This window comes from Physeter macrocephalus, chromosome 17, assembly GCF_002837175.3.
Source record: "Physeter macrocephalus isolate SW-GA chromosome 17, ASM283717v5, whole genome shotgun sequence".
Classification (NCBI taxonomy): Eukaryota; Metazoa; Chordata; class Mammalia; order Artiodactyla; family Physeteridae; genus Physeter; species Physeter macrocephalus.
This window is the reverse complement of record NC_041230.1, coordinates 5,661,290-5,678,223: the sequence shown is the minus strand read 5'-3', so window position 1 is coordinate 5,678,223 and position 16,934 is coordinate 5,661,290. Positions and strand designations below refer to the sequence as shown.

At 43.7% G+C, this 16,934-nt stretch overlaps 2 protein-coding genes across 2 annotated transcripts in view; both read right to left on the bottom strand.

Annotated features, from left to right (window-relative positions):
- Nucleotides 1-371: 371 nt before the first annotated feature.
- On the bottom strand, nt 372-7,458 carry LOC102977472 (zinc finger protein 418-like). The gene is given in 5 exon segments (XM_028477465.1): nt 372-599; nt 676-1,276; nt 1,278-2,385; nt 6,288-6,358; nt 7,445-7,458. Coding segments are annotated over 3 exon segments (1,305 nt in total). The 5' UTR covers nt 1,823-2,385; nt 6,288-6,358; nt 7,445-7,458; the 3' UTR covers nt 372-440.
- Nucleotides 7,459-15,171: 7,713 nt separating this feature from the next.
- LOC102975413 (zinc finger protein 883-like) overlaps nt 15,172-16,934 on the bottom strand; it is an 8,178-nt gene continuing 6,415 nt past the window's right edge. The window contains exon 5 of the mRNA XM_055079211.1: nt 15,172-16,875. Coding sequence (XP_054935186.1) covers nt 16,280-16,875 — 596 coding nt within the window. The 3' untranslated portion in view covers nt 15,172-16,279. The remainder of the gene's footprint in view (nt 16,876-16,934) is intronic.

Here is a 16,934-nt window from a genome sequence, read left to right as displayed (position 1 = left end):
TTATAAAGGCTCCCACAAACTGGACAACATCAAGGTCTCCTTCCCTGGACTCGCTGGGGTGGTTCAATGATGCACATCGTGGGCACCTGCCACATGGTAGTGGTGAAATGGCTTTTGCTATGGAAATGGCAATGATATAAATCTGGTAAGGGCCCTGGGCAGGTTAAGAAATGCACTGATGCTCCCATAAACCTGGAATTTAAGTGGTTTATTGGGTGTATTGGCAGATAGCACCCTCATAAGGGTTCTCCCCAGTGTTATACTGAACAATCCATCCCTGCACAACTACTCTTTTTCTGAAGTGAACTTTGTGGTATACAATGAAATAAGACTGAAGGCTGTGAACTCTCCAGTGTGAAAAGAGGCTACAGTTTTGGCTAAATGTTTCCCACACTTATCACATCCATAAGCCCATTAACCAACGTGAACATTATGGTGTTCTATGAGACTGGAGTTTTAGGTAAAGGATTTCCAACATTTCCTACAACATAAGGACTTTCTGCAGTGTGAACACTCCTGTGTTTAATGAACCTGGAGTTTTTAGCAAAGGATTTCCCACACTCACAGCACTCATATGGCTTTGATCCAGTGTGAGTTCTCTGATGTTGAAAAACAGAGCTTGGGCTAACCAACTTCCCAAATTTTCTTTACTTCTAAGAGTTTTCTCCAGTGAACTCTCTGATGTCGAAGGACTGAAGAACTTTGGGCAAATGCTTTCCCACACTCACTGCACTCATAAGGCCTTTCTCCAGTGTGAATTCTCCTGTATTTAATGAAGGCTGAATTATCAGCAAAGGATTTCCCACATTCAGTGCACTCATAAGGCCTTGAACCAGTGTGAAGTCTCCGATGTTGATGAAGAGCAGAGCTTTGATTAAAAGTTTTCCCACATTCGCTGCACTCATAAGCCCTTTCTCCAGTGTGAATTCTCTGATGTTGAAGGAGTGCAGAGTTTTGGCTGAATGATTTCCCACATTCGTTGCACTTATATGGCCTTTCCCTGGTGTGAACTCTCTGATGTATAATGAAGTGGGATTTCTTGCTAAAGAATTTCCTACATTCCCCACACTCATATGGCCTTTCTCCAGTGTGAACTCTCTGGTGTTCAATGAGATGGGACTTGTTGCTAAGTAATTTCCCACATTTCCCACACTTATAAGGTCTTTCTCTAGTATGGACTCTCCAATGTTGAATAAGGCTGGGCTTTTGCCTAAATGATTTTCCACACTCTCCACACTCCCCACACTCATAAGGTCTTTCTCCAGTGTGAACTCTGATGTCGGAGGAGTGAAGAGCTTTGGCAAAATGTTTTTCCACATTCACTGCATTTATAAGGCCTTTCTCCAGTATGAACTCTCCTATGTTTAATGAGTCTGGAGTTTACAGCAAAGGATTTTCCACATTCAGTGCACTCATAAGGCCTTGATCCAGTGTGAAGTCTCTGATGCTGAAGGAGCACAGAGTTTTGCGTAAAAGTTCAACCACATTCATTGCACTCATAAGGCCTTTCCCTAGTGTGAATTCTCCGACGTTGAAGGAGGGTAGAGCTTTGGCTAAACGATTTTGCATATTCATCACATTCATATGGTTTTTGTTTCATGTGAACTCTCTTGTGTGTAAAGAGGTTGGAGCACTGAATAAATGATTTCCTAAATCCTGTACATTCATAAGGCCTATCTCTAGTGTTACTTCTCTGGTGTTCAATGAGGTTGGACTTTCTGTTAAATAATATCCCATGTTCGCCAGGTTCAAAAGTTCTTTCTCCATTGTAAACTTTCTGATGTTGACTGAGGTTACAGCTTCTCTCACACCAATTACACATAAAACAGCTTTCTCTAGTGAGGAGTCTCTGGTGCCGAACAAGTGTGTGTTTGGGGCTGAAAGCTTTTGTGCATTCTTTCCAGTTATGATAAGTTTTTCACCTCTGAAAGGCCACCCCACACTCGGTTCTGCTGTTTGACCTCTCCCAGGTGTGAGTGGCCCATTGCTTGAGAAATTGAGAACTGGCCAAGAAGTCCTTCCCAACCACCCTGAAGACTAATGGCTTCCCTGACACATGGCACTTGCAGTTCTTCACAAATGAGGCTCTGTCCTCATCTCTTCAGAAGGGTTTCTCCTTGATGCACTGCTTCTGATGCTGATGAAGGTTTGTGCTTACATACAATTGTTTCCCACATGTCCCACACCTATGTAATTTCTGCTTTGAATGTGTTCCCTGATATTCATCCAAGTACAAAAAGTCTCTCAATATCTGGACACATATTTCACAAGGGTGGGCCTTTTTGAAGGACGGATTTGCCTTGGGACTCCCGATCTGTGACACTCTTTGAACAGAAATATGCTGCTCAAAAGAAGCCTTCTCATTCTCCACTTCATGGCAACAACCTAAAAGCAAGAAATGTTGGTGAAGTACATGTTGACTTCAGTGGCGGGGGGGAGCCCACACACCAGTGTGTGTCTGACAAACTCATGAATGAGTTTGTGTGATTATTTACAAGAACACGGAGTTGGGTTCAAGTTGATGACATGGCTGTTAGCAATACTGGGCTATAAAGGCCACAGGATGGGGGAAGACCACATGAGAGAAAAGACACAACCATGTGATGTGTCATAGGGAGGAGAGGCAGGGTGAAAAATTAGTTAAAGTCGACTGTTAAAAAATTAGTTACAAACAACTGTCAGCAGGACCTTGTCTGCTGCTAACACATGACTGCAATGTAGATGGGTATTTCCAGGCCCAAGAAAACAGGACTGCAACAGAACAGCTGTTGGTCAGGAACATTTTAAGAATGGGTACATGTTTGATTATAGAAAATATATGGGCCAATGTTAGAGAATGCACAGATAAAGCAGTGAGAAAAGTGGGTGATACAGGGAGTTTAGAGATGTGAGGATTAGCCACAGGCTGGAATAAAAGTAGAAGAATCACAGTGCAGAATTGAGAAGTCAGCACTGTAAAGAATGGGGCAGAAAATGCAAAAATAAGGTGTGGCCACTGGAAGTAGCATCAAAACACTAGTCAAACAGAACAAATTTCTGGTATCACTTGAACACAGGACTATCATACACTCCCATAGTGCTACTGTACAGCAGCCCTTTGAGCCCATTTGGCTGAGTCTGAATTCATATCCATCCTGTGGACAAACAAGGGCTCTCCACCCCACTTCCAAAATGAACAAGTGTATGGGACCTGGATGATGAAAATAACAGGGGAAAGACACCACCTATGAGCAGCTGACCCATACTCATGACATCATAGCCCAGAGAAAAACATCTAAATACTATTAAGAGAACTTTGGAAAGGGGTCTTGCAAGAAGTCCATGGTCTACATCAGAGAATTAATTCCCAGCACAGGCAGTCATGAGGAAATGTCAGTGAAAAGAAGGAAGTAGAATCTGAGGCACAAGGATGACGTGCATCTGGACAACATCACCCAGAAGGAAGAGGGCAGGTATGGTGGGATACGTTAGGCTGAATAGAAGATTCCTGACCCTGGATCCTTCCAGGGGAGGCTGTAGAGAAGCAGATATGGGGCCTCTTCAAGGAGAACAGATGGCAGGGCAAACACCTCAGCCCAACCAACCACAGCAACAACTTAGGGAACCAGGGGAAAAAAAGCAGTGACCATGGTCCTGACATGAAAAGGACAGACTTATCTCTGGGGAAAAGGAAAGAGCAGAGACTAGTTCAGGGCATGGGGAAAGGTTTGAGGTTTTACCTAGGGAGGTTATAAGTGCCAAGTTCTCCAACATCACATCACAGTACACGTATCTTTGAGCCTCATCAAGGAGACCCCATTCCTCCCAGGAAAAGGTCACAGCTACATCTTCAAAGTTCACACTGACCTGCCATGATAGTGACAGATAAAACTACAAACAGTCACTTATGAGAAGTCACAATCTATTTCCCCACACATCTACCCTATGACTATCCATCACCCAAGCTTCCCAACTCAGAGGATCAATCAGGCCCTGACACCATGGTGTGGTTGTCTCCCCACGGGCCCACTGATCACTAGGTACAACCACCAGGAACAAGAGGCAGGTGGATGAACATATAGCTCAGCTATAGGCCTGGCATAAAGGGATCCACCCCTCCTGACAAGCAATTACCCTGGTGTGGCCATCGTCCTGAAATTATCAATGCAGTGCCCTGGAACCATCAGACATGTTCCCTCTTCAAGCACACATCACTCCTTAAACTGCACATCCCTCAGTCTCAGCATCCCACAGCCACACATGACCATGGCCACCAACACCTCACTCTCCCACACCACAGCCATCTCCCTCCCCTCCCCACAGTACTTGTATTTAAATCAGTTCCTCCTAACCCCACCACAGGGCTATGATGGTGGCCTAACACATGAAACCTGAGACTGGACAGATGAGACTGACAACAGTTTCTTAATCACATAAATTTCACACCTCTGAGAATAGGACACCACTCACCACAAAGGCATACATGGGATAAAACAACACACACAGGGGCTGTGGGATGGAACCTTTGTAGGATGAAGGGGTTGGGATGGTCCAAGGAGGATGTGATTGTCTTATCTGAACAATTCTGAGGGCTGGTAGGGAACTGATACATGCTACAAGGAAGCTCCTGGTTTGCTTTGTAAAAATGGTTGTTAGGCTAGGAGACGTTATCCGAAGGAACACTGTGGGGAGAGGAACTTGCACTCAGGCCATTTGAGGGCACCCAGGTTTCACCAAGCGCAAAGGAAGCACATCATAGTGGGTTTAGGCCTTACACCACAACTCGGCAGACAGCATCCACAGTACAACTGGTAAAGTCAAACAGGACCCAATATGACCACAGACCTCCCACAATTCCCAATGGCAGCATCAGAAATCATCTATAAAGGCCTTACTCCATGACTCTGATCCTTGCCTCAAATTTAAGGAATAGAAACACGTGTGGATCTCAGATACCCATAGTCCCATGCTACTTGCTGTCCCTCGGCAATGACAACCTTTCTCTGTTACCTTACCTTCATTCAAACTCCAGCCCCATTACTCGCCCCCCCCCCAAGCCTAGTGATTCTCACAGATGACCTTATTTGCTCATGGCCATATATACCAGGTTGAATGAAACACCCCAGGCCCTACCAAAGTCCTCACAAATCTTGGTGAGCCTATATAGTGGTGAATAAGCACCAGCTCTGGCCTGAGTGTCATATGCATGAATTACCCCTTGCTTCTACATCCATCTCACGTCCACTCTTCTCTTGGAAGCCCTGGCCACCTGCCAGACTATCTTGTCTCATACACCAAACCTTCATGGCCATTTACCTACATTTATGAAGGCTGACACCATCAACCCAGGTACACAAGCATGAGACCCAATCCTCTGCCCCCACTCTCCACACCTCTCCCCATAAAAGCTTTGCCACCACAACCCGAAGCTTGCCTCTCCTAAATGTGAGCCACAGGTCATTCACCTTGGTCCACACTCTAGTTACATTTTGGATGTCTCTAACCTGAATCAATCCCAAGAATTCCATACCTGTATGTTAGATGTTCATTTGATGCCTCTATTCAGTGGTGTCTGAAATATCTCAGACTCTTAACATGGTCAAAAAAAAGCTCCTGCTAAACCCAGTGAATATTGCACCTACTACCAACTTGCTCATTTCAACTGATGCAGCTTCCAACCCTACAGCTGCAAAGCCAGGGGTCATCACTGATCCCTGCATTTCACTCCCTCACCACCCATGTTAGAAATCTAGCTGTCCCCTTTAAAAACATGCAGCAGGGCTTCCCTGGTGGCGCAGTGGTTGAGAATCCGCCTGCCGATGCAGGGGACACGGGTTCGTGCCCCGATCCGGGAAGATCCCACATGCCGCAGAGCGGCTGAACCCGTGAGCCATGGCCGCTGAGCCTGCGCGTCCGGAGCCTGTGCTCCGCAATGGGAGAGGCCACAACAGTGAGAGGCCCACGTACCACAAAAAAATTTAAAAAAAAATAAAAAATAAAATTAAAAAATAAATAAATAAATAAAAACATGCAGCAAGGGCTTCCCTGGTGGTGCAGTGGTTGAGAGTCCGCCTGTCGATGCAGGGCACACGGGTTCGTGCCCCGCTCCAGGAAGATCCCACGTGCCCCGGAGTGGCTGGGCCCGTGAGCCATGGCTGCTGAGCCTGCGCGTCCGGAGCCTGTGCTCAGCAACGGGAGAGGCCACAACAGTGAGAGGCCCGCGTACCGCAAAAATCAAAAACAAAAAAACATGCAGCCAGAGTACAACCACATTTCCTAAGGTGCGCCCCTGCTCCATTAACCCTCACCTGGACTATGATAGTAGCCTCCACAATGATGGTCCTTCTTCCTCTCTCAAGCCCACAGTCTGTTTTCCACTCTAAACCCAAATGAAACCTGTTAAGGCCTTGGTCACATCACCTCCCTACCGTGAGCCAAATCTCTAGAACACACACCTGACATCTCAGGCAGTTGTTCCCCTCCTGACTCCAAACCACCTACTATTTATTCCTACCTGAAAAGAGAGGATACCTGTGGTTCCTGAATATTCCTGAGCTCAATTTTACCTCTAGGCATTTGCATATCCTGGTACCATGTCTTCGGTTAACCATACACACCTGTTTACAATGGTTGCCAGAAATGGGAACACCTCCATATAATTCTAGCATGGACTTAGGACACTGGGCTTGGAGTTTTTATGCATCCCCAGACTCAAGGAGGGAGAAAAATGGCATCAAGCATCTCAGGACACCACAATTCCAGGGAACATAGGGGTGAGAGCAGGGCCGGTGAGGCAATGGGACACCCTCTACTTCCCTGTGCAGGTTCCATAGGCACTTCTCTAACCGTGAGAACCTGAGTGAAGAGGCAGGCCCTAAAGGAATGCGTCCATGGTGGGATTTGAGGGGCTCACTGTATGTACTCCTGCCTGGCCTTGGAGCCAGGTGACCTCAGGCTGGCTGACTAACCTTCTGGGCCTCAATGCTCAGTGTTGCCTCTTACCAGCTGTGGGAACCTGAACAAAGATTCAACCTCCTAGGACCTCAATGTCCTCATCAACCGTCTCCGCCCTGTTCTTCCTTTAAACGGCTCTTGGGAATACTAAGCTCTGAGGGGAGATATTATCTTCCTTTTTTCGAAACTCCCCATGGCCTTTAGAATCCTCGCAATAAAGTACAATCCTGAGTCAACCGTTACACCAGGCCTAATTCCGCTAACACAGTTCCCTGTAAGCAGAAGGCTGACCCTAGGTTTCCCGAATCCTCCCGCCTCAGGCCGACTTCCAAGCCTTCGCATCTGCGGGTACCTCCGCCAGTGACCTCTCCCACGCGCCATCACACTGTCATAAACAGGGCCCCACCCACGACCGCTTCACTGTCCCGGGCACCGTGGCCTGGGCTGCGGGCACGGGGCTTTAGTGTCTGGTGGAGTGAGGGGGATGAGGGCCCGGGGAACGAGCGTTTACCTGAGGCAGGTCCCTCAACGCCGCCGCCGCCGCCGCCATCGGACTCTGGGCGGAGCGGGGCCGGGAGCGGCGGGAGAGTCTGTGGGACGCGGGCATGGCGGTCCGTCTCTCGGGTCTGGCGCCGGGCACCCCGGGCGGCGTCGCCGAACTTCACATCCGCCTCTGTGCCTCGGGGACAGCGCCTCCTCCGGGACCTCCCGTTCCAGTCACTCCGGTCCTGACACAGCGCTCCGGAGCTGAACATAACCAGAGCAGTTAAAATAGACGCCTTGGGAAGGAGGCCGGAAGTCCCATCCCCTACGAGTTGTGCCCAAACGGAAATCCCTTTTTTCTGCGCCTTCATTGGCTCAGCGACGCAGCCTTCAACGCAGGACACTCTGGATCCTGTAGTTCCCAGTTTCCAGGAAAAAAGGCCAGGGTCCACCTCAAAGGGCGCCAGGAAATGATTCCTCCCTGTCCACGGCCAGAGCAGTGACTCGACCCTCTTAAAAGGGGCCAAACGTAAGGATGGTAGGGATGCGTTCTGCAGATGATCGCCATAGGCATCCAGGCCATGAATTAGGATGACAAATCTTTCGCAGGATGCCAGGGGCAGCAATGCAAATTCTGTAACGAAACATTTTGTTCATTTTATCCTGAGTATTTGTAAATTTTTCTTGGTTATAAGGCAAATATTTTTTAAAATTTCCTTCATGCCGTTATGATTCTCATTTGTAGAGTTTATTTCCGGATACTAATCTTAAATATGGCAAACTTGAGGAAGTGTCGTAAATATGCCAGATAGTCATGACGTAATTTTTAGAAATTCTTCTATGTAGATAATCGTACATTTTGATATAAATTAAAGGTCTGTAAATCGTTTTCCAGTTATTTTAATTCTTTATTGTCTGTGTCATAGCACCAGCTAGAATGTCCAATATATTTAATATAAGCACTAATAATGAGAGCCTTGTTTGCTTGCTAATTTTAAACCAAAATTTCTGATTTTATTACTAAAATGCTGGTTTATTGTAGTGTTTTCTTTGATACATTTTGACTAATGATATATATTTTTTTCTGCATAGTTGTGGTGTTGTTTTCTAATGTAAATGGATCTATTTTTTTCTGCATTTATTAAGATAAACGTTTTATAATTCATTAGTATATTGAATGCTATTAATGTATTTTCTAATACTAAACCATTCTTGAATTACTGAGATGCTTTTAACTTGTTCTACATTCTGGAAGTGCAGCTAAATTTAATAAGTTTTATGAGAATGCTATTCTAGTACCATAAAATGAGTTGGGGAATACAAATCTCTGAAAGATTTGGAATAAGTTTGGATTCCTCATTTCAGTGAATAATTCATATAACTCCCTTTCTACAAATCAGGGTCTTCCTACAAATCTGTCAGATAATTTAAAAGTAGGAAGTATCAAATAGATTTGATATTTGTTAGTTTGATCAAGAAAGACATGTCTGGGGACTTCCCTGGCGGTCTAGTGGTTAAGACTCCGCACTTCCAAGGCAGGGGGTGCGGGTTCAATCCCTGGTCTGGCAACTGAGATCCTCCCACATGCTGCATGGCCAAAAGATTAAAAAGAAAGAAAAAAAAAAAGACATGTCTGGTGGGTTGACTTATTTATGGTTTCATTTTGTTATTTTATTTTTTAATCAGATTTACTGAGTTATAATATAAAACTATAAGATAACAATGTGTACATCGTGCTGATTTGACATATGTATACATTGAAACCATTCCCCCCATCTATTTAATTAACACATCATCACCTCATATATTCATCTTGTGTGTGTGAGAGAGAAAACATTTAAGTAATACTCTCTCAGCATATATCAATTATAAAGTACAGTGTTATCCACTATACTCGTGTTTTACATTAGATGCTCAGACGTTATTCATTCTATACCTGAAAGTTTTTTCCCTTTCACCAACCTCTCCCTATTTCTTCCACCGCCCCCCTTAACCCCAGTAACATTTATACTCTCTATTTCTATGAGTTTGACTTTTTAAGGTTCTGCATAAAAGTGATACTATACTATACAGTATTTGCCTTTCTCTGTTTCACTTATTTCATGTAGCACAATGCATTAAAGGTCCATTGATGTTGTCACAAATGACAAGAGTTCCTCATTTCTCATGGCTAGGTAGTATTCATATATATATATGGGCTCCCTATATATATCACATCTTCTTTATCCATTCGTCCACTGATGGACACTTAGGTTGTCTCCATATCTTGGATATTGTGAAAAATGCTGTAATGAACATGGGAAAGCACATATCATTTCAATATCCTGTTTTCATTTCCTTTAGAATTATACCCATATGTGGAATTGCTGGATAGTAGGGTAGTTCTATTTTTAATTTTTTGAGGAAACTCTCTACTCTTTTCCACAGTAGTTGCATTAATTTACATTCCCAGAATCGGTGGACAAGGGTTCACATTTCTCAACATCCTAACACTGTTATCCCTTGTTTTTTGATGACTGCCATTCTAACATGTGTGAGGTTGTATCTCATTATGGCCTTGCTTTGCATATTTAGTAATGTTGAACACATTTCCATGTACTTGTTGCCCATTTTTATGTATTCTTTGGAAAATGTCTATACAGTTCCATTGCTCATTTTTAAATTATTTACTTTGCTATTAAGTTGTATGAGTTCTTTATATATTTTAGATATTAACCCCTTATCAGATGTATGATTTGCAAATATTTCCTGCCATTCTGTATATTCCCATTTCATTTTGTTGATGGTTTCCTTTGCTATGCAGAAGCTTTTTCGATTGATGTTCTCCCACTTGTTTATTTTTGCTTTTATTATCTTTGCTTTTGGTGTCAAACCCAAAAAAATCAATGCCAAGGCAAATGACAAGGAGCTTTCACCCTATGTTTTCTTCTAGAAGTTTTATAGTTCCAGGTGATGTGTTCAAATCTTTCATCCATTTTGAGTTGACTTTTGTGTATGGTGTAAGATAGGGTTACAGTTTCACTGTTTTGCGTCTCTCTCTGTTCCCCAGCGCCATTTATTGAATAGACAATCCAGTCCTCATTGTGTATTCTTGACACCTTTGGTGTAAGCAAATTTACCGTATGTGCACGTTTATTTCTGGGCTCTATACTCTGTTCCATTGATCTATAGCTGTCTCTATGCCAATGGTGGGATTTAAAATTCCAATCCCTCATACTATACTGGGAGTATGATTGCATATTTCTAAAATTAAATACACTCTGTAAATATTTATTGCGATTAAGTTCATGCAATAATCTGTAATGAGACTGTGTCCTTCCCATATTTCCATTCACAGAGTCTTTACAATAGTGTCAAGGGTATGTTTCAGTAAATGACAGAGCCTTGAATGATTTCCAGTTACCTAAGTAGCTCACCAACTAACTTTGCCCCCAGTAGTCATAAGGTCATTTCTAACCCAGTCATAAATGAATAATTTTATGATGAAACATTAATATGTCATTATTCTTTTGTCTGATGACAAATAGCTAATGGACAGTTAAGCAATGAAGCCACAGTAAATGAAGCATTTTATTTACCACACTGACGTGTCCCCACCATGTCACACAGTCAGAACCTTCAAAGTGAGCACTCTCTGACTTGGTTTGCTAACTTTGACTTTCTCAATTACCTCATTTCTTTGCATTTCTGCCCCCTATTCATTTTCCTTTTTTTTTTTTTTTTTTTTTTTTTGGCCATGCCATGGACTTGCAGATCTTAGTTCCCTGACCAGGAATTGAACCCAGGCCCCCAGCAGTGGAAGTGGAAGTGGGAGTCCTAACCACTGGACCAGTCCTAACCCTGACCAGGAATTCCCCCTCTATTCATTTTCTATTGCCCCTGCAACAAATTATTACAAACTTAGAAGCTTAAGACAGTTTCTATAGACAACATATAGTAGGATCTTGGTTTTCTACCTACTCTGAAAATCTCTTGTAATTGGTCTTTTGCTGTTCAAAGTGATTACTAATAGAGTTGGATTAATATATACCACATCTGTTACTAACTTGTGTTTGTTGCCCTTGCTCTTTGTTTGAATTTTTGTCTCACACTCTTTACCTGCTTTATGTGGTTTTCACTGAGTGTTTTATGATTCCACTTTATCTTGTTAGCGATCAGTTATATTTTTAGCTGTTGCTATAGAGTTTGCAGTAAACATCGACAACTAATCCAAGTCCACTTTCAAGTAACGCTTTTTCCACTTCATGTAGTGTACCTCATAATAATGAAATAATCCCAATTCTTCCCTCTAATCCCTTGTATTATTGATGTCATTCATTTCACTTATATAAAAGCATAAGCATACACACACACAAAGACATGCATACAGATAAGCATACGTAATAGAATATGTTGTTGGTATTACTACTTCAAACAAATTGTTATCTGTTAGATTAAGAACAAGAAAAATAATACTTTTTTATTTTTCCTTCATTTATTCTTTCTTCAATGCTCTTCTTTTTTTTTTTCTTTTTTTTGCGGTATGCGGGCCTCTTACTGCTGTGGCCTCTCCCGTTGTGGAGCACAGGCTCCGGATGCGCAGGCTCAGCAGCCATGGCTCATGGGCCCAGCCGCTCCGCGGCATGTGGGATCTTCCCGGACCGGGGCACGAACCCACGTCCCCTGCATCGGCAGGCCGGATTCTCAACCACTGCGCCACCAGGGAAGCCCAATGCTCTTCTTTATGTAGATTGGACTTTTTGACCTATGTCATTTTTCTTATCTCTAAAGCTTTTTAAACATTTCTTGCAAGGCAGGTGCTATGGTCTGAATGTTTGTGTTGTCCCTCCAAAATCTCTGTTGAAAGAACAACCCCCAAAGATGCTAGTATTAGGAGATGGGAACTTTGAGAGATGCTTCAGTCATAAAGTGATAGAGCCCTCATGAGTGGAATTAGTCCCTTTATAAAAGACGCTCCAGAGAGACCCCTAGCTCCTTCTATCACATGAGGACACAGCAAGAAAGCACCTGCTATGAACCAGGAAGAGGGTTCCCACCAGAGAACTCGACCATGCTGGAACCTTGATCTAGTACTGTACTCCACAGCCACCAAACCTATGAGAAAAAAAAATGTTTATTTTTTTATAAACTAACAAGTCCGTGGTTTTTTGTTATAGTATTCCAAATGGACTAAGACAGTAGGTTTACTGGGAATACATTCCCTCAGTTTTTGTCTTTGAAAGGCTTTGTTTTCCCTGCATTATTGAAGGATAATTTTGATGGTACAGAATTCAAAGTTGACTTATTTTTCATCTCAGCACTTTAAATATTTCACACCTCTCCTTGCTTGCATGGTTTCTGAGGAGATATTGGATATGATTCTTAACTTCATTCCTCAATGAGTATTTTCCCCCTCTGGCTTCTTTCAGGATTTTTTAAATCTTTGATTTCCTGTAATTTCAAAACGATGTCTACATGTAGTTTTTTGGCATTTATCCTGCTTAGTACTAAGGTTCCTGGATCTGTGCTTCCTTGTCTGACATTAATTTCTCCCTTAACAAAGTATCTTGGACAACCTAATTGCTACTGAGATTGAGCCTCTACTTTGCGCCAAAGACTTAATCTCTGGGCTTCCCTGGTGGTGCAGTGGTTAAGAACCTACCTGCCAACGCAGGGGACGGGTTCGAGCACTTGTCCGGGAAGATCCCACAGGCCACAGAGCAACTAAGCCCATGTGCCACAACTACTGAAGCCTGCGCACCTAGAGCCCGTGCTCCACAAGAGAAGCCACCGCAATGAGAAGCCCGTGCACCGCAACCAAGAGTAGCCCCCACTCACCGCAACTAGAGAAAGCCCGCACGCAGCAACGAAGACTCAATGCAGCCAAAAATAAATTAAATAAATATATATTTTTTTTAAAGAAGACTTAATCTCTGATTCTTGCCTCAGAGGTTGAGCCTTGATTTTTCCACTTCATTGAGGAAATCCCTGGCCTTTACACCAGGCAGGTGGGGCAGAAGGTGGGGAGTTGCCAGCAGGTAACAAGCCTGCATCCTGCCTGCACTGTCCTGCATTGCTCAGGGACCTCCAATGGCAAGAGGGATCCAGAACTCTGGGCAGGGCGTCGCCTTAGGGATGAGCAATGGAAACTTTAGGGTCCTTCCTAAATCTCCTTGGCAGACGCCAACACCTTTAGGTGTCTCCTGGGTCCCCAGGCCACCACTGCCCTCCTGCCACCCAATTCTGCACTGTACCTGGCTCACCCCTTCCCCGCTGTTGTGAAATGCCACCTCAGATCAAACATGGCCGGTGCCACGGAGCATGTGGGCCTGAGGAAAAGGCCTCACCAGGTTCCCTTGGGAACCTTCCCCCATGGTCACCAGGAAGACCTTCCACCTGGTGTTCCTGGGCACCAGTCCTTCTGAGAAGCCTCACCAGGGATGGAGAGACTCACAGTGACCCCACCAACCAATTGGGATGTCTGGAGCAGCCCCAAGTGGTGATGAACTCCATGGAGGGTAAATTCCTATTGGAGACCATCAGTCAATAATTACAGAAAGGGAAAGATGAAAACAACTTTGAAGAGAGTGTTCAGAGAGTGAAAATCCCTTATAATGAACCAGATGCTAAGTTTAGTTTTCCACCAAACACCCAAGTGACCCAAGTAGAATTTTTCAGCTCCTTCTCTGAACACATCCCACTTTCATAGTGGGAGAATTTATACCTTGGAAATTGGCAAAAGCTACAAAGCAGGGCTAGATTATTGTTTTACACAATGCCTGGACTTAAGTGATGGAAACAGGGATAATTCATATTAAAAAAATTAGGCAAATGGTATGATCAGGAATTGTATTAAAAAAGATATACAGGGACTCCCCTGGTGGCGCAGTGGTTAAGAATCCACCTGCCAATGCAGCGGACACCGGTTCGATCCCTGGTCTGGGAAGATCCCACATGCCACGGAGCAGCTAAGCCCATGTGCCACAACTACTGAGCCTGTGCTCTAGAGCCTGCGAGCCAAAACTACTGAAGCCCATGTGCCTAGAGCCCAAGCTCCACAACAAGAGAAGCCACCACAATGAGAAGTCTGCGCACCACAACGAAGAGTAGGCCCTGCTCTCCACAACTAAGAGAAAGCTTGCGCACAGCAACAAAAACCCACGCAGCCAAAAATAAATAAATAAATAAGAGATACAGCATTAAAAAAAAATGCTCAAAATCACAAATCTCTAGGGAAATGCAATTAAAACCTCACTGAGATAGCACTACTCATTAAAAGGGCTGACATTAACAATTGGCATGGATGTTGAGGAAATGGAACTCTCCTACAGTTTTTTTTTTTTTTTTGCGGTACATGGGCCTCTCACTGCTGTGGCCTCTCCCGTTGCAGAGCACAGGCTCCAGACGCACAGGGTCAGCGGCCATGGCTCACGGGGCCAGCTGCTCTGCGGCATGTGCAATCTTCCCAGACCGGGGCACAAACCCATGTCCCCTGCATTGGCAGGCGGACTCTCAACCACTGCTCCACCAGGGAAGCCTTCTCCTACAGTTTTGATGGGAATGAAAATGGGAAGTCATTTTAGACCAGTTTCTTAGTTCCATCAGGAGTTACATGTTCACCTACCCAGTGATTCAGACACTGCACTGAGTTATCAACAAAAGATAAAAGAAACATAATCCACATAAAGAACTGATGCAAATTTTTATAGCAGCTTTATTTTCAAGAGGGAAAACCTAGAAATAACCTAAATACCCATAAAAAGATGAATGGGTAAACTAACAGTGGTACATCCAGATAAGAATGCTACTCATCAAAAAATAAAGAGATGAGCTAGTCGTTTATATCACTGATGCATCTCAAATAATTATGAAACAAAGGCACTCAGAAGAAAAACCCAGTAAACAGCTTATGATTCCAATCAGATAAATTCAAAAAAATGCAAAGGTATCTATTCTAAGGGAAAGTACATCAGTGATTACCTGGAGAGGTGGGAAGGGCAAGGAGAGATGACAATAGGACATGAGGTAAATATGGGCATTATCAGAACTCTGGTGATGGTTTCGAGGTTCATACCTAGGTGAAAACTTATTAACTTGTAATACTTCAAACATATGCAGTTTAGTACATGTAAATTATACTTTAATATAGATTTAAAAATTGTCTCAAGATGAAAACATCTGTATGTCTCACTCTTTTTGGAAAATAGCTTTGGCAACCGTATACTGAATCCACCAACTCTCTCCTTGTGCCCTCTGGGGATCAGTCTTCCCTCAGTGGTAACAAATATGGAGAGCAATGAAGTACATTTCTACCTGAGTCAACAGGCAAGCTGCCTAGATCACAAGAAACACATCCCCTTTTCTCTTTCTTTCCTGCCTCTGCAGTAAGGGCCTTGAAGTGAAATTCACTAGAATCAGTGTATAAACTGATCCTGCACAGTCAACGTCACAGAATATGCATACACTTTTAGAAGAGGCACATTCCATCTAGTTGGCTGCAATGTCCTCCACTCCCTATTAAACCAGAGTTTCTGTACCAATTATGGTTTCCCCTGGACCCAATGGTCTTACAAATAGCAACATTAGCTCAAAGAATTGTGGACATTGGGAAATATAGTTCTCTGTAGTCTTGGGGAATACACGCCCTTCAACAGTGCCTCAATACCCTATAATCTCTAATTTGAGTAAGGGAAAAAAATTCATGCCCTCAGAAGCACTTGAGGTGAGATTCAATTCAGACCAATGGCCCCTCAGTTTTCTCCTGTGCCCCTATACTGAACAAGGAAATTGCCCATTCCCTGTACATCTATGCCTTTCTCTTGGGTAAACTCTCCAATCATCAGAAGGATTTCCTCATAAAAGACTTCCCACATTTAGCACACTCTTAAGGCCTTTCTCCAGTGTGACCTCTCTCATGACAACGCAGTTTGGAGGTGTTAATAAAAGATTTCCCACATTCACTGCACTTAAAAGGCCTTTCTCCACTGTGAACTCTCTGATGATAATAGAGGGTGGAGCTACGAGTAAAAGATTTACCACATTCAGTGCACTTATAAGGCCTTTCTCCAGTGTGAGCCCTCTGATGATAACGAAGGCTAGAGTTGCTGGTAAAGGATTTCCCACACTCACTGCACTCATAAGGCTTCTTTCCAGTGTGAGTACTCTGATGATAACGAAGGCTAGAGTTGCTGGTAAAGGATTTCCCACATTCACTGCACTCATAAGGCTTCTTTCCAGTGTGAGTAATCTGATGATAATGAAGGCTAGAGTTCCTAGTAAAGGATTTCCCACATTCACTGCACTCATAAGGCTTCTCTCCGGTGTGATTTCTCAGATGTACACGGAGGCAATTAGTGGCAAAAGATTTCCCACATTTGGTGCATTTGTAAGGCCTTTCTCCAGTATGAATTCTACGATGATAACGGAGGGTGGAGCTAGTGGTAAAAGATTTCCCACATTCACTGCACTCATAAGGCTTCTCTCCAGTGTGATTTCTCTGATGAACACGGAAGAGGTAATTAGTAATAAAAGATTTCCCA